The sequence below is a fragment of the Phlebotomus argentipes genome, unplaced genomic scaffold (genome assembly GCF_947086385.1).
Source record: "Phlebotomus argentipes unplaced genomic scaffold, Phlebotomus argentipes genome assembly scaffold_4, whole genome shotgun sequence".
In the NCBI taxonomy this organism is placed as follows: domain Eukaryota; kingdom Metazoa; phylum Arthropoda; class Insecta; order Diptera; family Psychodidae; genus Phlebotomus; species Phlebotomus argentipes.
In genome coordinates, this window is record NW_026776174.1 from 6,212,950 (window position 1) to 6,231,752 (window position 18,803).

The following is an 18,803-nucleotide window of genomic DNA, read 5'->3' on the forward strand; positions in this document are numbered from 1 at the left end:
TGAATACAGCGCGTCAATTGCTACTTTTTCTGGAATATTTAATACAATACTACTGAAAAACAAGCACTCACCACTTTAGAATGTGTAGTAAAATTCTTTCTGCATTTGAGGATCGCATTGAAAATCATACTGTTATCAAGTGTACTTCCAACTGTGAGACTTGCAGTGAAGAAATCCTGACCATGAATGCGGTAAATGAGCAACAACTGAAGACTAATGTTGAGATCATTGAGGAGGAGGAGGAGAAGGAAATGCTGAGTGTGTGCCTAATGTGTAAAAGTGTCTTCCCGAGCACAAATATTTCACTGGAGCACCTCAAGACTCATCACAAAGTGTCACATGATCAGAGTTATCTCTTTATCAGGAAGATTCCCAGTAATTGCATATCTGACTGTAAGAGAATACAAAGTGCCTGTATTTGTATGATCTGCAAGAAGACCTTTGTGAATAAGTACACCTGCATAACACACATCAACACTTATCACAACAAGAAGATCAATTGTAAGTCAATCAACTATAATAAGTGGTACAGATCACTCTCAGAAGAGCCAGAAGAAAGTACATCACAAGAAGAGAGCGTCAGCAGCAAATCCGATTCTTCTTATTCATGCTGCCTCTGTGGAAAAATTCTTTCCTGCAAGTCTTCATGCTTGAGACACCTTCGGAAGCAACACAACATCAATGACGAAAGCTTCTGCGACGATCCTTTGACGCTATGTAAGAAATCAGAGGCAAATGGTAAATCATCTCGGATTCCCACAAAGACCGTTTGCCTTCTTTGCTACAAAGTTTTTCAGAGGAAGTCTAATTGTTTCCAACATCTTCTTGTGAAGCACAAAAAAGATGCAAAAAACGATGAAAAGTCTTCTGAATTGTTTGTAGAGTTCAAATGCAAGACAAGTATTGTGCAGGAATCATCGATCGAGGAGAACTCAGAGAAATCCAAGAAAAAATGCTACCAATGTGACATCTGTGCGAAGCTCTTCAAATCTCTCGCTTTCCTGAAAAGACATATGAAAACTCACCAGGATATTCCTCAATTTTCATGCAGCCTCTGTGAAAAGTCCTTCCGTGGCAGGAAATCCCTAAAGTATCACGAAGACTTTGTTCACAAACTGATTTATCAATTCTCCTGCCAGATTTGTCAGAAAGTCTTCTCAACTGCACTCACGCTGAGGCAGCATCAGACAATTCACACCGGCGAAAAGCCCTTCACGTGTGATCTCTGCCGGAAGGACTTCCGCTTAAAGTCTTCCCTTGAGTATCACATGAAAATCCACTCAGGCGAACGTCCGTTTGTCTGCTCCTTCTGCTCGAAGGTGTTCAAATCCCGTAAAGACTGCAAAAATCACGAGAGAGTTCACACACGCCAGAAACCATTCGCGTGTCGTCACTGCGGAAAAGCCTTTGGCCACTCATCTGCACGATACAAGCACGAAAAGAGTCACGAAAGGTTGTAAGAATGTATTTAATTGCATTAATCTAAAATGCTGAATATCTCTGAGATGGCAGTCTTGATAAGAATCGGCAGGATTCCATGGAGTTCCAACTGTTCGAGTTCATTTTGCATCTTCTGCGACTTGTGCTTCATCACCAGTCTCTTGATTATCTCTTTATCCTCCTTGTTGGCATACACCATACAAATTGCCGCCATGTGAACCTGATCTATGTGCTCACAGAGATGCGCCAGATTGACGAGATTGATCTTGGCAGTCACTGGACACGTTTGCAGAAGACACAGAGCTCTACAGAGTTCCTCATTATCGCCTGTGATCTTCTCAAAGGGCGACTTGATCAGTAATTCCCACGCAGCTCTCAAGCCATCGACATCCAGCAACTCCTGCTTCACTGATAAGAAGTTCACAATCGACAGCAGTTCCTTCTTCATACCAAAGTGAGTCATTTTCTGCAGAACCGCATCCCAAATCTTAGGTTCATTGATGTTATGCTCAAGACAAATTAGAGCCATAGCGTGAATAGCCGTAGGATTGCTGTGGCATTTCTGCCAGATCTTCTTCAGCAGTGCAATCTTCTCGTACTGATGATACTTGGTTGGTGGCAAATTCAAACCCACCTTCTTCAGATCACTGATCACCTTCATCTGCACATAGTTCTTCTGCATAATCACACTGTCCGTATCCTCGTTGTCGAACAGTTGCACGAACCACTCAAAGATCTTCAGCTGACTCTCGGCATTCTGATCATTCTGGTAAGCAATTGTGCTGAGGAACTTCACAGTGTCATCAATTGGCCAGCTGGACAAGATGTACTGAGCCCTCTTCACATAATCCTCCATATCACTGTCCTCATTCGCTCCCTTCTCCTCTTTCAGGATGCTCTCCTGCAGATTCTCCTGCAAAAGCGTGTCATCCAGGCATGTCTCGTTGCAGTCCACCGAAATGGCCAGCCACTTGGTCAACAGACTCTCCTGTAGCATCCTCAAATTCAACTCATTCAGCGCCGCAATCTCCTCCACAACGTACGTGATGTTCGGTGGCTGTGCCATCAGCAAACTCTCGTGCATGTACAGCGCATGGATGAGCTTAGTGGGATTCTCCACCAGCGCCAGCAAGTGCTCCTCATTTAACTTGTGCACATGTAGTAAATGCTGAATCTTAATCATCGGATATCTCCTCTTTATTTTCACCATCTGATCCAACACTCTCTCATTGACCATGATCGCCCTCTCGTTCTCCACCGCATATCTGTAGCACTCCTGGACCGCCTCCACTTGATCCACTCCACTGACAGAGTAATTCGTGATAAAGTAGAGAACTGTGAAAATTTTCCATTCCGTTGACATGAAGCGTGTCAATTTAATGATTGACTTGAGTGGTGAATTATCGCTGGACTTCAATTGCCAGCCATCATTCTCACTCTTCTCCATCAGAGCTTTGTACTCGAAAATCGTATTCTTAATCGCCGTCATGCAGAATTTCTCTATAATCTCCATCAAGCTCATATCCTTGCTGAAGTACGCCGTGTGAATTTTTATCAATGGGAACCATTCTTCGCAGTTCTCCACGTAAATCTCCTCACCGAGCGTCTCGTGAAGTCCATTCTTGATAATCACTTGAAACGGAAAACGATAATTGGCGATCTTGGGCAAAACTCCACCTTCACACTGACCATTCAGCCACTCATCAGTTTCCTTCTGCATCGACCGATTGCGTCGCTTCACCGTCATTTTGTGCTTTAAAAACTCCAGAATATCTTTCCACACACTCATCTCTGGCGTCATTGCATTGATCTCATCCAGAATCGCAATGATGCTGAGATACAATTCATAGAAGTAGAAATTCATGGACTGCATGAATGCCTTCAACCTGGTGATCAACAGTTTCAGTTTGCTAATCTCCGTCATGTACGGTCGACACTGCTTCAGAATGTCTTCCACAGAGTTCTGCACATTCACCACTTCCTTCCCAAAGTCATCTGTTGTTATGCTGAACTTCAGCTCCTGCCTATTCAGTACAGTCAGCAACTGGGATACCATCAGCTCGTCATAGTCTCCCTTCCAGGAGAAGTCCCTGAACAATTTCTGCAGCAGAGTCACATCGATCGGCACTGTGCACACCTCTGTTATCAACTGCGCCAGTGTGCACTTCTCCACACTGAAAGTCATCTCAAAATCAGGCTTCTTCTTGCGTATCTCCATCATGAATTGGAATTTAATGCGACTGAAAAGACGAGGAGAATTTTGTAAAGTGTGAAACATCTTTACATGCACATTCTTACCTCTCTCTGTATCCCATCGCGCCACTTAAATCTCCACACAAATTGAAATAATTTTCCAATAGCGAGAAGTAATTCACCTTGTAAGCATCGTTCTTGTTGTCAACGCTCAGCGATCGCAGGAATTTCTCAGGTGATTTAGTTGATACCAATTGTGCCAAGCATTCTGGTGGATGTAAAAGTATTTTAACACTTCTGAAGTTTCATCTATTTTTCATATTTCTCACCTATCAAGTTGAAATCTCGCTCAATAAGTGATGATTTCATCAATTTCTTGTGGAAAATATTCACCGACTCCTCTGGAATCAGCATAATACCGCACTTCTTCTGCAAGTCAATCACTAGCAGTGTAATTGAGTAAAGTGCCGAATACATCTTGAGCTTGAAGAGCTTCTGAATGTATTCCGACAAATCAGCCTGCAAACTGAAGAAGAATTACAGATTATTTTGTAAACATTCATGAATATACAAATCTCAAACAACTTACCTTTCTGTTGCAAAATCTCCATTCTCCAGCGACAATTCCTCCTCACTTTTGATGATTTTCCTCAGTCGATATCCAAAGTTCGTCCCTTCAGGATGATGAACGACAATCTGCATGATCGTAGAAATGCATTTGATGATTGTCTGCAGTTCCACCTTTACTTCCTTCGTGACATCTACAGATGGTGCGGAAACTTGATCGAAAATCGACATGGAAATCCTCTTCTTCTCACTCTTCTTCTCCTTCGTCGTCTTGTGATCTCTGATTAATACTTCAGCAATCTCTTCACTCAATTCATCACATCTTTCTCGGTAATATTCATCAAGTGTGGAATCCGTATAGAATTCATTGACAATTCTCATCCAAACGACCATTTCCTTTGCCTCAATGTAGTAGAGTTTCGTCACTTGCAGAACTCTCACAAGAAATCTGTGGATTATGGCAAATGTGAGAGGATCTTCAAGACTTGTTTCCTCACTTTCAAAAGCCTGTGATTGCTGGATAATGAGAAGAGCGCACAATTGCAGTATTTTGTCGCAATTATCCGTGTTAATCTCCATCATCGTAAGAATGTTGTACGCAATGGCGCAGGACAGCTGAAGATGTGAGCACATTTGCAACAGATTGATAATTCCCTCCAAGAAGTCCAATTCAAGAGCTTCCGTGAGAACTTTCACATCGTTCCACATGCGCATGATGAGATCCTTTCCATAGTTGCGCAAATTGTTTACAATCATCACTAATCCCTTTGCGAGCATCTCTTTTCCTTCAGCCAAATTGTCAACAGCTAGTCTGGTGAATGCCTTGCCGCCAAAGTGCATCTTCAACTTGTACAGTCGATTAATTTGCTGCACTTGAGAATTATGTGAATTCTTGGATTTGTTGTTTAGAATATTCAGCGTTTTCATGAAATTCCTCTCCGCACTCTCATCAACACCATCCTCGAGCATCCTCATGAAGATCTCCATCAAATAATCATTAGTCTCATCGTGATCCTCTTGTAACTCACTGAGAATATGCAGCACCATCTCGTGATTTCCCTGCTTCGTGAACTCGTGCACGCAGCAGTGATAAGCCATCTTCCTTATGTGCGGCACCGTGTCGATCAGACTCTTCACATCGTTCCACAAATCTGGCGTTTTCTCCTTTAGAATCCTGCTGACGAGCATAAAATAGTTGTCCGGCGCATTCTGTGGCCAGTGATACTTCAGTTTGATCATCGTCACCTTCTGCTGCTTGTAGATCAAGCTGATCTCGTGCGCCAGAGGATGCTTCAGGATGCTGTACTTCGTGAGCGGCTGCAGAACAATTGACCACGGCACAGGAGCATTCTTCAGCACATTTTGCGCACACTGCAACCTCTCATCTTCATCCGCGATCAGCTCAATCACTGTCACAGCCCTTTCTTGCCAGTAGTAGAAGGATTTGTTGTAAGTTACGAGGTAGTTCACGTACTGCACGAGTGATGCTATTGGCGACAAGCTCTTCTCCATGAATTTCGGATAGATGAAGTCATTGATGAGGCTCTGAATGTTCTCTGTTTGGACGCCCAAAAGCAATTTGAATGTCGTCTCCTCCAGATTATTGCCCAGATACTGAGTCAAGTTGATGGTGATGTTGTAATTGCTCTTCAGCACATGAAGATCTTCGAGAGCGAACTTGATAACTTGCAGGCTTCTAATGCTACTGTCATGTTGCCGCCGACGATCGATTATGACAAAGTGCAAATTGAGGAAAATGTCCAGAATGCTGTTGCAGATCTCAAGCGAATTGTTCCTCCATGCGGGATTGCTCTCAAAGATCTTAATCCTCTTAATGCTCCACTCCACAATGATGGGCATGAATTCCGGATGAATTTGCAGAAGAGACGGTGTGAAGTGATTCAACCACTGAATCACCGAAAGCGGTTCAGTTGAGCTCGGGAAAGTGTCGAGTATTTTCATGAGATTTCCACTATCCAAATTAGGAATCAGATAAGCTGAATGTCTGGACCAGATCAAGCAAGCACTGGAGATATTCGTTGAGAGGAAATCCTTGCAAATCTGCAAGAGATTCTGACTGTTGATGAAATTCCTCCACTCTAGAATCCACTCAGACGGATCCATTAGCTGCAGCGTCTCCAGTCTGCGCAGATGTTCAGCAATCTTCAATTTGATTGTCACTTCAGTATCATCTTCTCCGGTGATCTTTCTCTGCAAATACTTCAAATATTCCGCTGTTATTTGTCTGTTCGGAATCTCAATATCCCAATAATCCAGGAACACCGCATTGTCGTCAATTTTGTCCAGCAACTGGAGGAAATCCACGAACAACTGTCGAAGAACTTCTGTGTTTCTGCACTCAGACAAAATCGTGACTTGTCTGCTGATTCGACTCTTGTGGATGGGCAACAGACTGAGTTTGAATTGCAAAGCAAACTTCTCAGCGTCATCCAATCGCCCATGGCTGAGCATCTTGTCAAGCTGATGCTGTGGCAGCGTCTCAGTGATGATCTTCATTTCGATCTCTTGGGGGATTTCGTCGTCTAGCTCAAGATCTAGCTGAATATTCCCAACAAGATAATACATTCCAGTGGAGCATTTCGGCTGATCCACTAGCCAGATGTGGTTATTCGCGTCTAATTCGTACATGATTTGCATCGAAGGGAAATCCATCACTTTCAGCGCCTTCACGCCGATTGTACTGGGCTTCGTGAGAATTATCAGCTCTGTCTTCTCCTCGGAGTTCTCCAGGAGAGTCATGTCCTCAATACTGGGATCTCCAGGAACGCTCATGGTGTACAGCATTCCTGTGAAGGGACAGATCTCCACGATATTCCCATTTTTAGCCAAACCAAGCAAGTAATTTCCAACGAGGAGAAGCTTCCGGATCTCATTGGCATCGTCCGGATGCCAAATTGGCTGTATTTCTCCACCAGAATAGATATAAATGCGTGCGTAATCGGAAAATACCGCCGTTAGAGGTTGCATTTGCGGAATCACTGCGAAGCAGATGATCGGATTGTAGAATTTCTGCGTTGAAAGCTTGAAAAGTTGAGCATTTGAAGGAATAGTTTCATTGAACTCCAGAGTATCGTTGCTCTCAATCGTTGTCATGCTTCTTTCCTCATCCGCATTGCTTATCTTGTACATCCTGCCGCTGGTACACATTACATAGATGTCCTGGAAACTTCTGGCGATCCCGACAAAGGTCTTCTCCGACCCAATATCATTCTCATCGATCTTCCTGTCGAGCAAGTCACAAAAGAAGTTATTGATAAATTCGCTTCTTCAGACTCCAGAGTCTTGTTCACACAACTTACAGATTGAACAATGGATATCCCTTAATTGAAAATCCACTTATATTTCCGTTGGACATGCAGCAAACCACTAGCTTTCCCGATTCCGACGTGAAGACGCAGTCAATCTGAGTTTCCGGGATGTTGAGAAACTTGCACTCCTCATTTTCAATCAAAACAACGCTCTGATCGACAGCCACCACGATATTCCCATTCTGCACGGCAGCATGAACTTTGGGCTCTGTGCGAACCTACAGGAAAATATTTTACGGGATAACCCGTTCTCTATCAGGGAGCCACGAAACAATGAAAATTTTTTCCTACCACACAAGAGGACGCAATTTGAAAGAGTCCATTGGAGCACAGGTTGTCTTTTATCGTAACCTCCTCGTTGGATGACTGCCTAAATTCTGTCCACATACTTTCACCACTGAAAAACCCACTGAAACTTGAGGAAATCAGGAAAAATCCGCACTAAACTCTACGAACGCGTTTCGGCGACAATCAAAATCCAAATTTTCGCATTAACGCGCACTGCGCCCTCTGCTTTCTCGCACTCTTAGACGACTCTCCATCTTTCTAGCAGCTCAAAAGTACACTGTAAAATGTGAACTTCAATGTGTATTTTTCACACCCTCTTCATAAAAAATGAATACATTTCCTGATATAATCGCAAAATCACCAATAAAAAAACATTTTAACCATATCCCAAATCGCGACGGAATGTCACCGAACTACAACTTAGCATCGGTCTTCAGGAATGGCACCAACTTCTGGGTCAGCATGATATTTCCTGTGATTTTCAGCTTGCCCTTCATGAACGCCACCTGGGGATTGATCTTGCCCAGCGCGATGTCCACAAAGTCCGCATCGCCCACGGTCAGAGTGGTGTCGGCCTTGCCGCCCTGGGGCGCTCCTTCATACACTTTGGCGTTCTTCAGGTCAAGTGCTGCAAAAACGGAAGCATGAGCTTCGCGAAAAACACTCGACCTTTGACCAGATACTCACTCCACTCCTTCACCACTTGTCCATTCTCCGTGATCTTGTACGCAAACACGCCGTTCACGGCCTTCGCCTTCGCCGGCTCTCCGTCCACGCGATCCTTAATCGCTCCGAAAATGGCATCACTCTGAAGACCCATCTTGCTGCCGGCTGTGGTCGCTTTTACTGGCTTCACTGTACTCTTCAGATCAACGTAAGCACCTGAAATCGAGGACCACAGGTCAGCGCAATGATCAATCTCGTCCAAGGCGGAATTTCCTACACTTCAAATCAAGTTATTGTGCGAAATCTTATCAATTTTCTCAATTCCTCAGCCAATCTCACTCCACTCGCGAAGGCACACTGTCAGCGTATTGAGCAAGTCATAAAGTCGCGACCACGGAAGGTTGAAGAAGAGAGACAAACATGTGAAGTCGCGAGTGAAAGAGATGCCCATGGAGTCTCGGCAAGTGAAATTATACAGTGACCAAGTGAATAATAGGGCCAGCTGAAGGATTCAACGCCAAAAACCATCGTAGTTCCCATTTAATGCCACATGAAGTCTATCTAACCATATTACTCGTCTGTCCACAGTATTTTGAGTAAATTAGGTGAGAATCTTCCTCAAAATCAATTCGAAATTTATGTACATTTTATGCAACGAGCCCAGACAACAGAGACTTTGACCTTAAATCGCTTTTTATGAGCTCTTCTCGCGCATAAAACAAAAAAGGCATTTAAAGAAAGCTATTAGGAATATTAAAGTGAAATGAAGTATTCACGATAAAGCCAAAGAGGTAATGAGTTCTTCGATGAGTTTTGAGTTTTCGCCAAAGCGTGAGATTATGAGCGATTCATGAATCTAAAGGGTAAAGTTCTGTTAGATAAAGCAATAAATAGGGAGAAAAATAAGCCAATTCTCGAGATAAGATAGCTCACCAGTCAGCACATCTTGTCCAGTTTCCACGACACTCGTCTTGAACTGGATTCTGTTTCCATTTGACCACATGTCCACTTTGAGTGTTTGGCCAGGAATTACTGGCTTCACGAATCGCACCTTGATCGCCTTAAAGAGCGTGGAATCGTTGTTGGCATAGGCTTTAAGCACAGCTCTCAGGGAGAATCCTGAAACGACACCAACCATCAAACTGTTGCACAGAGGTCTCTAAATCTCATGCCTGAACATACCTAGAGTGCACAAGCCATGCAGAATGGGCGTTTTGTAGCCGGCAATGATGGAGAAATTGGGATCAATGTGCAGAGGATTCGGATCGCCGCTCAGTCGGAAGATTGCCGCCTGATCCACGGAAGTCTTCAGAGTGATTGAAGTCTCCGGAGGACCAGTTGGCGTCGGCAAGGTGGGAATCACTTCCGAACTGGGATTCTTCTTGCCCCCGAAATTGCCACATCCCACAATAAATGTTGCACTCTGATTCCTGGCCACGAGATTGCCTTTGCTGTCGAATGTGTCGCAGTTTGTCACCACAACGGCACCAGATCCCTTGTCCATCACATCCAGAACTCTGCCTTCGGTGCGCAGATTTCCCTCGAGTGGGAAATCGAACACTTCCAAGTATTGCTCTCCGTGGAGGACCTAAAAAGTGAGGTGATAGTCAGAGAAATTGATGGAAAAAAATGCTTCAAAGCCACTCACGTTGGTCAAATCGAACTCCTTGTGAGTGATTGCGTTCTTTGTGAGGGAGGAGCCCATTGTGAGCATTAGGCCCGGCTGAATGAAGAAGGACGGTAGGACAGAAAACTCCGCATGGCTCTCGTATAGATACTTCAGGTCTGACTCGTCGGTCACTGAAGCGCCAATGCCGAGCGCGTACAGGATCAAATCTTTGAAGCCAAAGGTGAAATCGCTTGAAATTACGCCGCTCGATTGCGTCTGTGGCGCTCCAGATTCCTGGCTCTTCAGATCCTCAAGCACGCCCAGGAGTTTCGCACTCGCCGCTCCGATTGTTCTATTATTCTCGGCCTGAGACATGTCCACCACTCTTCCCCAGGCGTCACGCACGTTCTCGATCGTGACGTCCTGATGGAGGGAAGATCTGAGAACACTGCCTTTTCCCGCCACGATTTCCACCTTTCCCGCCCAGCCAGCAGCACTGGCAACAACGGCTCCATTGTCTTCGGTGTTCTCATGGCAGAGGTAAACAACGACAGGCGCAATCAACCTAGGCTCTGAAATCGACAATGATGTGAGAAATGCTGTCTAATTGCGGAATCGCACGAGAAACTCACTCAATTCCTCGAACAACAGATCCGGGAGGATTCCCTGTGTCATCCTAGACGCCGCAGTGGGCACAATCACATTGCAGTGGACGTTGTACTTGGCGCCCTCGATGGCCAGAGTGTTTGCCAGGCCCACCAAACCCAGCTTGGCTGCGCTGTAGTTCGCCTGACCAAAGTTTCCATACACGCCAGAATTGCTGGACGTCATGATAATTCTGCCGAAATTCTGCTTCTTGAAAATGGGCCATGCGGCCTGGGTAGTCTTGAAGCTGCCCTTCACGTGAACATCATGGATCAGATTCCAGTCATCCTCGGAGATCCTTGGGAAGCTCTTGTCCCGCAAAATGCCAGCATTGTTCACTAGAATGTCGATGCGGCCAAAGTTCTCCATTGCCGTCTTGACGATCTTTTCTCCATCTGTCACTGAGTGGTAATCCGCCACCGCGACGCCCCCTTTTGCACGGATTTCATCCACAACCACATCGGCTGCTTGCTGGGAATTTCCTTCCCCGCGAGTATTTCCGCCAAGATCGTTCACCACCACTTTTGCCCCCCGGCTCGCAAACAGCAGGGCATACTCACGGCCCAGGCCCGCTCCAGCGCCCGTCACAACAGCCACACGACCATCAAACCGCAATTCAGACATTTTCACACAGAGTTTTTTCTTGTTTCTTGCGCAACTTTACGAGCGGTAATTGCAGATCCAACAAAATGTCAGCCACCGAGTGAATGGAGTATACAAGTGCTTGCCGAAGAGGTACTTGAAGTCACTTTCACAATGATAAAGCGATTATTGTAATCAGGGGAGCGATAAGAAAGACGATACCAAAAGAAAACAACAGCAAAGTCCGGATTCTTGTTTTTCGGGGAAAGTCTAGAGCAGCGCCTCTGGTGACAGGGTTCAACATCTTTTAGGCGAGTTTTGACGAGTTCTTTGTCGATAGCGCCTCCAGAACACCTAACGTGAAATGAGCGAATCTAGCCTTGATGGCCCAGACGAACATAACCCCTAAAAGTGAAAAAATTATAGTGGAAATTTTAGATATGATCTCTCACTATTCTGAGATGTAGGCATTAGTTTTGGCGTGAGATTTTAGCAGTTTTGACAGTGTTTTGGACGGAGAGTGCAGCTAAGATGGGGTCCGTGAAGGAAATAGTGGAGCACTACCAGAAGAGCATCGACAAGACTCGAGACAAAAAACGGGTGAGACATTATCTCTTTTGCATGGACCTCTCATTCCGTGATATTTGCGTATTTTCCGTACACATGTGCATGTGTGTGACGTAGTGATAATGCTGACGTGCGGTGATTTGTCCTTTCAGCTGCTGCACTGCATAGAGAAGCTGTACAAGCTCCCCATCACTATAGAGCACTTGCAGGAAACGGGCATTGGGAAAACTGTGAACAACTTGCGGAAAGAGGAGGGGGAGGTGAAGGTGGCTGCCAGGGCGCTCGTGGCGAAATGGAAGGCCATGGTGGCGCAGGCGGAGCTCGACAGTGCGGCAAATGACGACAGGGAGTCGCACAGGGACTCCAATTCTGACCACGAGCCCGAGCCCCCGGCAGTGGAGAGGGAAGAGGCCAGCGCGCAGGTTGAGGAGAAGGAAAAGTCTGAGAGTGGGAAGAAGAAGGAGCATCACAAATCTCACAAGAAAAGCAGTCATCACAGGTCGCATTCACACAAGAGCGACCACAGGGAGCATAAGAGGGAGGAGAGACACAAAGACAGGTCCAAGGAGAAGGTCAGAGAGCACAGACACTCGTCGAAGAAGGACGCGCCGGAGAAGCCTAGAAAGGTGAAACCAGCGCAGAGCGGCGACTCTGACGATAGCATTGATAACTCGAAAGGGGCGAGCTTCGCCGATGTACTCTCAATGATACCGGACGTACCGTCGCGGAAGAGTGGCCAGAAGAGGCACAAGCCCACAGAGACGCCAGTAAAGTCCACAGCGACCACCTCGACAGGCGACACGGAGGAGAGCAGTCCCAAGAGGAAGAAGTCAGAGGTGAAAGTTGCAGTTGTGCGGCCTTTGGCGCCGCCAGAGATGCTGAAGAGTCCCGAGAAGCTCGCTCCACTTGATCCGGAGATCATCAAAGGGGATAATATTGAATTGCCGCAGATCACAATGCCACAGATCAGCAACAACTACCGGCCGATGCCGCTGAATCCCGCGGTAATGGAGTGCGTCTTCCCCTCGAGCAGTAAGCAGAAAGCGCCCGCGGCGACATTCCACATGACTGACGAGGAGGCCATGGGCACGAGCATGCAGTCTAAGAACCAGCGTACGAAGGTGTACTCCGGCGTGAAGACGGGCGCCGTCATGAACGTCCCCACACTGCATGAGTTGTGCATTCGCGTGTTACAGCGCAACATTGACGCGCTGGAGTACACGGGCGGTGTTCCCTTCGAGATCCTGAAGCCCGTGATTGAGCGTGCGACGCCAGAGCAGTTGTTCACTTTCGAACACTACAACCCCTACCTCATGGAGGACACCGACGAGCTGTGGCAGCAGCACTGCAAGAGGCGCTTCAAGGCAGAGAAGAGGCGAGAGATGGAATCGTGGCGAGAAATGTACTTGGTAAGTCACTTTTCCTGACCTGAACATGATTAGCATTCTCACTCTGGTCATCTTTGCAGCGCTGCTTTGACGAACAAGAGGCCAGATTCAACAGTCTCACGCAGAACATTAAGCAATCACTCTCGACTTCGGTGCCAGTGAGGAAGACGCAGCTCGCGTATGTGGACAGCATTGTGAAGCCGCCAAGGAATGTGTTGCGCAAGCAGAATCAGTTCGGCACGCGTCAGAAGATCAGCGCCACTCCGGCTGCCCGCGTGGCAGCGCTCAGTGGCATCAGCAAGAATGCAGCCAAGGCTGGAGACGCTCGACTGCGAGTGGCGGCCGCAAATCGGGAGTACGATCCGGCCAGTAGTAGTGAGTAGAAACGCCCATGATTTATTGCTAAAGTGGATGCTAATGGGAAATTCTCTCTTGCAGCTTCAGCGGTGAAACCAAAACGAGCGCCTCTCATGCAGAAGTCCCTGATGCTCTTCAAGGGGCGCTTGAAGAAGTAGAGTCTTCATTGTTAATCACTCTAAATTAATTACTTTTTTGTTTCCAATTGCTGTGTAGAGTGTTTTTTGAGATGTGAAATAAGTGTAATTATCTAGCGAAAAGCTCAATCATCCATGCTGATGTCGAAGTTTTCGAAGACAGTCGATTGGCTGTTGGCATTTTCAGTGGATTCCTGCCGCGTGGGATCTTCGGTGGCGAAGAGTGGTGTGGCCAGAGGGCTCTTGTCATCGACGATTTTCGAGGTGTCACTGTACACTTCCGTGACGAGCGATTCCTCCATGAACTCCTCGATGACGTACTTGAGAATAGTAGTGGTGAAGATCTCGTTGCGCCTCAGCGCGAGGCTCTTGTGGAAGGCTTCGATGGCCTCCACGAGATTGCCCATGATGGCCTGCACGAAGCCGATGGCGGTGTACGTGGCGGCATTCTGAGGCCTCAGCACGAGCGCTTGCTGGTGGAACTCCAACGCCTCGGCGTATTTCTTGTTCACACGACAACAGTGGCCCAAGTTGTTGAGAAGCGGTTCCCAGCGTGCGGAAAAGACCTCGTTATTCCACTCTGCAAGGCGCTTCACCACGTCCAGCGTCACGCGAAATACTTCCTCAGCATTCTTGAAGCTGTGCACAGAAGGGAATACAAGAGAAGATGTTTACACTGGGAAGTGCGCAAAAGCGCTGAGATACTCACAATTCGTACTCGTACTTAATGACGGCCAACTCGTGGAGCACAGACACGTCCATGGGTGCGATTGCGAGCGCCTGCTCGAAGAAGTTCTCCGCCAACTCCAGGTTCTTCGTCAGGCCGCACTCCACGCCAATGTAAAGCAGAGGCAAGTGGCAGCCTCGCATGAGCTGAGTGGCTTTAAAGTACGCCGCCATGGCCTGATCATGCTCGTTCTCCTTCGCGAAGGAGTGCCCGTACGCTAGCCAGGCAGGACTGTAGAATCTGTCGAGTGTCGTGGCCTTGGAAAGGTAGCGCCGCGCTGAGTCGCTCTTCCCGATTAGGTCGTAGTAACTGCCGACGGCGTACCAGGAGATCGCCTGCTCCGGATACAAGTCCACGAGCTTGTGCGCTACGTAGAAGAGCTCTGAAATACAAATATACTCTTTATTATCCACCCTTTTGTCTCTTTTTACCGCCAACATACTGTTTATTGCCTTCTGCTCATACAGGCAGCCGATTTGGATGGACAAGCTCTGCGTGTGAAAAGGATCGCGCTTGAATATCCTGCAAGAGAACAACGACTTCATGACCAACTCAAATTGTGCTGTGAAATACTCACTCATCCAGAATCTTAAGACAGTGATTGTAGTTGCAGTTGTAAAAGGATCTCTCAGCCTTGGCCACCAGCATATCTATGCTCTGCATGAGTTGAGCCAGGCACTCCTTCAGGGGCAATTGCTGTGTGTCAAAAAATTTGTGTTGCAGTCTTTCCTTCTCTGCCTTGGCCGATGTTTTTCCCTGCGAGAGCCTGAAAAGATATTCTACATTAGTACAATTCTGACTTCTTCCGTCAAGCATGATTTTCACTTTGAGGTGAGTGGCGTAGCCTTAGTTATTTGCAAGAGTGCTTGAGGATTCCTGATGGATTCAGTGGTCTTTGTGAAGCTGAATGGAGTTGATGAGGTGTCTTTCTTGTTCTTCCTGAACGACTGCAGAATACTCAGATTACTCGTGATGAGTCGCCCGGGAAGGAAATGCTGCAAAGAGAGACAGTCTTGAGAATATTGACACTTCGTTTTAAGTTTAGAGAATCTTACAGCGTTGATTTTATCGTAATATTTCTTTAGCTTGCTCTCGTAGAGAACTTTGACGATCTTCCCATCAGCTTCTGAGCACTGCTCTTCAATCGGTAGGGAATCCATTAGCGATCTCTCCTCAGAAGCCAGTAACATCTCATGTTGAGTGAGACAATCTAGTGCTTCGGAGCAATAGACGGACGTCTGCAATGCCTGGACGTAGGATTCCGTGGCGAGGGATCGCTTGTCCAGCGCCTCCAGAATCTTTCCCTTCAGAAGAGTTATTGCCGACATAATCTCATTCCTGTCTATGGAATCATCATTCGACTGCATGATGTAGTACGAGTCGATGGAATTGACAATGTCTATGGCTTCCTGAAACTCTCGGGCTTTATAGAGACTCTCTAGTACCAGACAGTGACACATGAGATCCTTATTCTCTAGTTTGTGCAACCGCAACACGAAGGCAGCTCGGTGGTACTCTTCTAGGAGGAACAAACACTGGGCATACCAGTAGACGTCCATCGTCTCATACTTGCTCATCACAGCCACTTTCTCTGCCCAGAACAAGGCTGTTTGGTAGCGTCTCTGGAACAAACATTTTTGTAAACAAACTACAATCCAGTCATTTTGTAGTCAAACTCACCAAATTTATGAAATCCGTTATCATCTTCCGGTATTTATTGATCTCCACCACCGCCTCATCAGAAACATCCTTCAATTCTGCGCTTGTATCCATTATTCAACTAAAATTCGCGATATTTTCACAATTTCTCAGCGCGCATTTGACTGAAAATTTGAGGTTATGCGGCACCGGTAGTTTGATGGGACCTATCATCAGAGGCGCTGCTCGCGGCATTCAAAACTGCTAGAATGTCAAGTTTATTGTGTATTCACAGCTGATTGACCAAATATCAGAGGATATCCTCTATTTCCGTGTTTCCTGGGTTTCCTGTTCAGTGTGGCCAGTTAATTGCACTCAAGAGGAGAGCAATGAGTGATTCCCACGTGGAATACGTGATTTATTCACTGCAGCACACGTGCAGATGCTGCCTGGCCAATTTAGAGAATGGGATTCACATTGAAGATGAATATGTTCAGGAATCGACAGGACTGAGAATTATCCAGCAATTTCAGTATCTTGACTTGAAGGTAAGAATTTTCTTTTCTATTTTGTTCATAGGCATATCTATTTTTCTTGGTAGATTGACGTGGACGATGGAAAACCGCAGCAGATTTGTTCCGGATGTCTTGATAAACTCAAGACAGTTTCAAGCTTCCGGACGCTGTGCCAGAAGTCTCAAGAGGTTCTTGAAAAGTATTTTAGTGAACCTACAGAGAATACAAGCGATGAAGGCATCAAGGATGCTGAGAAATCGGAAGATCTCATAGCTAGTTTCACAGGTTGGTTATAAATAGAATAGTTTTTCTTGGGCGTATTATACTGACTTGTCTCCTCGCAGTTGAATCTGAACTGATTACAAAAGACATTGAAGAGGGTACGGAGAAGGAATCTGACAAGAAGGAGGAAGACACAGAAGCATCCTGGCAATGGTTTGAGACTGAAATTCCAGAAATGGAAGTAGATCAGCCAGCAGAATCCAAATTCACATGCACAATCTGTCCAAGGAGTTTCACAGAAGAGGTAGATACTTTGGTAGTCTATCACCTCTGCAGGATAATACATTGACTGATAATCTCCTGATTCCAGTTTCTGCTGCTGCAGCACGTGATTGATCATCCTACAGCAAAATATCTCGTGTGTCACATCTGCGACACTGAATTCAAAGGCAAGAGTGAGCTGAGACTCCACATGCGCTCACTGCACCCTAAAGAGAGACCCCACGCGTGTCCCATCTGCCGAAAGACCTTCCAGAGCATCTCCAATCGCAACACTCACATACAATCGCACAATCAGAACAATTCCTTCAAGTGCTCCATCTGCGGACAGGGCTTTAAGAGCAAGGTGTACATGAACAAGCACAAGAAGTCTGTGCACGACGTCACAGAGCACGAGTGTCCGCACTGTCTGGCCATTTTCGCCAACAAAGTGAAGTACGAGTATCACCTGAAGTCGCATGATCCCAACAAGAAGTATAAGTGCCGCTATTGCGAGAAGTCATTCATCCAGCATCACCATCTCGTGAATCACGAGCGCACGCACACTGGCGACAGGCCATTTCTCTGCAATTATTGTGGAAAGCACTTCAAGCAGGAGTGCAATTTCAAGTTACATCTCCGCTATCACACCGGAGTGCGCCCTTACGTGTGCAACATCTGTGGAAAAGGTAGGAAATTAAGCAGTCTTTGTGATCATGCTTCATGTGCCATTGACATTTGCAGACTTCGTGCAGAGAGGCTCTTTCGTGATGCACATAAAGCAACATTCAGGCGAGAAACAGTGGCAATGCGAACACTGTGGAAAGCATTTTATTCAGAAATCCAGTCTCACTGTTCATCTCAGGTAATTAGTATTGGATAAAGACGTCATTCGACATCTTAATCTCTGTATCATTTTGCAGGACTCACACTGGCGAGCGCCCGTTCAAATGCGACTCCTGCGACAAGGCCTTTATCCAGGCGCAGCAGCTCAAGTACCACAAATACTCAGCCCACGGTGGGCCGCCGATCGGGAAGGCGCGTGACTCCACCGGATCTCAAGAGACGCGACCTCATCCTTACATTTGCCAGCTGTGCAACAAGGGATTCAAGCTGCCCTCATCTCTGTCTAGTCATCTGAAAGTGCACACGGAAGTGCGCAAGCACGCTTGTCCGCAATGCGGAAACTCCTTCAAGAGGGCGGAACACCTGAGGATCCACATAAATGGCGTACACTTAAAGCAGCGGCCGTACGAGTGCAATCTCTGCGACAAAACATTCGCGCAGTCGGGCGACAGGAATATCCATATGAGGCGCCACACTGGCGAAAAACCACACAAGTGCAGCTTCTGCAACAGGAGCTTCCGGCTGTTGAAGGCGATGCGCGCCCACGCGAGGATCCACACGGGCGAGAAGCCCTACTCATGCGATCTCTGCAAGGTGGACTTCATGACCTACACAGCTTTGGCTAGTGAGTAATTGTAGTTTATTTCAACTTATCTTAACGTATACAAGAAAAGTTTTTAAATCCTTCTCAGCTCACACCATCAAGCATGAGGATGGAAGGCTGCCCGACGCTGAGGGGCTGATAAAGCAAGAGGAAACTCAACTCACATAGACTTATGGATAACAAAACAAATAATAAGTAGTAATAAACTGAGTGAAGAAAACAAGG

General features: G+C 46.4%; 6 protein-coding genes across 7 annotated transcripts; 3 read left to right on the forward strand and 3 right to left on the reverse strand.

Annotated features, from left to right (window-relative positions):
- Positions 1-80: 80 nt before the first annotated feature.
- On the forward strand, positions 81-1,460 carry LOC132258048 (gastrula zinc finger protein XlCGF26.1-like). The gene has a single exon (XM_059755151.1). It carries the CDS (start codon positions 81-83, stop codon positions 1,458-1,460), a length of 1,380 nt encoding a protein of 459 aa, XP_059611134.1.
- LOC132257318 (kinetochore-associated protein 1) lies at positions 1,402-7,973 on the reverse strand. Its single transcript, XM_059754176.1, has 6 exons — positions 7,821-7,973; positions 7,521-7,747; positions 4,223-7,444; positions 3,963-4,159; positions 3,739-3,901; positions 1,402-3,680 (listed from the first exon to the last, which is right to left on the reverse strand). The coding sequence occupies exons 1-6, from the start codon at positions 7,914-7,916 to the stop codon at positions 1,478-1,480; spliced, it is 6,108 nt and encodes a 2,035-aa protein (XP_059610159.1). The 5' UTR covers positions 7,917-7,973; the 3' UTR covers positions 1,402-1,477.
- A 126-nt stretch (positions 7,974-8,099) lies between these two features.
- LOC132257320 (peroxisomal multifunctional enzyme type 2-like) lies at positions 8,100-11,586 on the reverse strand. Of its 2 annotated transcripts, XM_059754178.1 has the most exons (6): positions 10,725-11,586; positions 10,132-10,664; positions 9,666-10,071; positions 9,417-9,602; positions 8,505-8,699; positions 8,100-8,445 (listed from the first exon to the last, which is right to left on the reverse strand). In XM_059754178.1, exons 1-6 carry the CDS (start codon positions 11,359-11,361, stop codon positions 8,231-8,233), a joined length of 2,172 nt encoding a protein of 723 aa, XP_059610161.1. In that variant the 5' UTR covers positions 11,362-11,586; the 3' UTR covers positions 8,100-8,230. The 2 variants fall into 2 exon arrangements, with proteins under 2 accessions (XP_059610161.1, XP_059610162.1); XM_059754179.1 differs by lacking the exons at positions 9,417-9,602; positions 9,666-10,071; positions 10,132-10,664; positions 10,725-11,586 and adding an exon at positions 8,761-8,890.
- A 90-nt stretch (positions 11,587-11,676) lies between these two features.
- On the forward strand, positions 11,677-13,826 carry LOC132257325 (transcription elongation factor B polypeptide 3). Its single transcript, XM_059754184.1, has 4 exons — positions 11,677-11,919; positions 12,039-13,295; positions 13,355-13,649; positions 13,713-13,826. Exons 1-4 carry the CDS (start codon positions 11,851-11,853, stop codon positions 13,787-13,789), a joined length of 1,698 nt encoding a protein of 565 aa, XP_059610167.1. The 5' UTR covers positions 11,677-11,850; the 3' UTR covers positions 13,790-13,826.
- A 67-nt stretch (positions 13,827-13,893) lies between these two features.
- LOC132257321 (cell division cycle protein 16 homolog) lies at positions 13,894-16,335 on the reverse strand. Its single transcript, XM_059754180.1, has 7 exons — positions 16,176-16,335; positions 15,551-16,117; positions 15,321-15,490; positions 15,073-15,261; positions 14,938-15,017; positions 14,478-14,877; positions 13,894-14,407 (listed from the first exon to the last, which is right to left on the reverse strand). Exons 1-7 carry the CDS (start codon positions 16,266-16,268, stop codon positions 13,894-13,896), a joined length of 2,013 nt encoding a protein of 670 aa, XP_059610163.1. The 5' UTR covers positions 16,269-16,335.
- Positions 16,336-16,429: 94 nt separating this feature from the next.
- LOC132257322 (gastrula zinc finger protein XlCGF57.1-like) lies at positions 16,430-18,801 on the forward strand. The gene is made up of 7 exons (XM_059754181.1): positions 16,430-16,681; positions 16,735-16,933; positions 16,993-17,174; positions 17,241-17,817; positions 17,873-17,993; positions 18,052-18,599; positions 18,667-18,801. Exons 1-7 carry the CDS (start codon positions 16,523-16,525, stop codon positions 18,744-18,746), a joined length of 1,866 nt encoding a protein of 621 aa, XP_059610164.1. The 5' UTR covers positions 16,430-16,522; the 3' UTR covers positions 18,747-18,801.
- Positions 18,802-18,803: the final 2 nt, after the last annotated feature.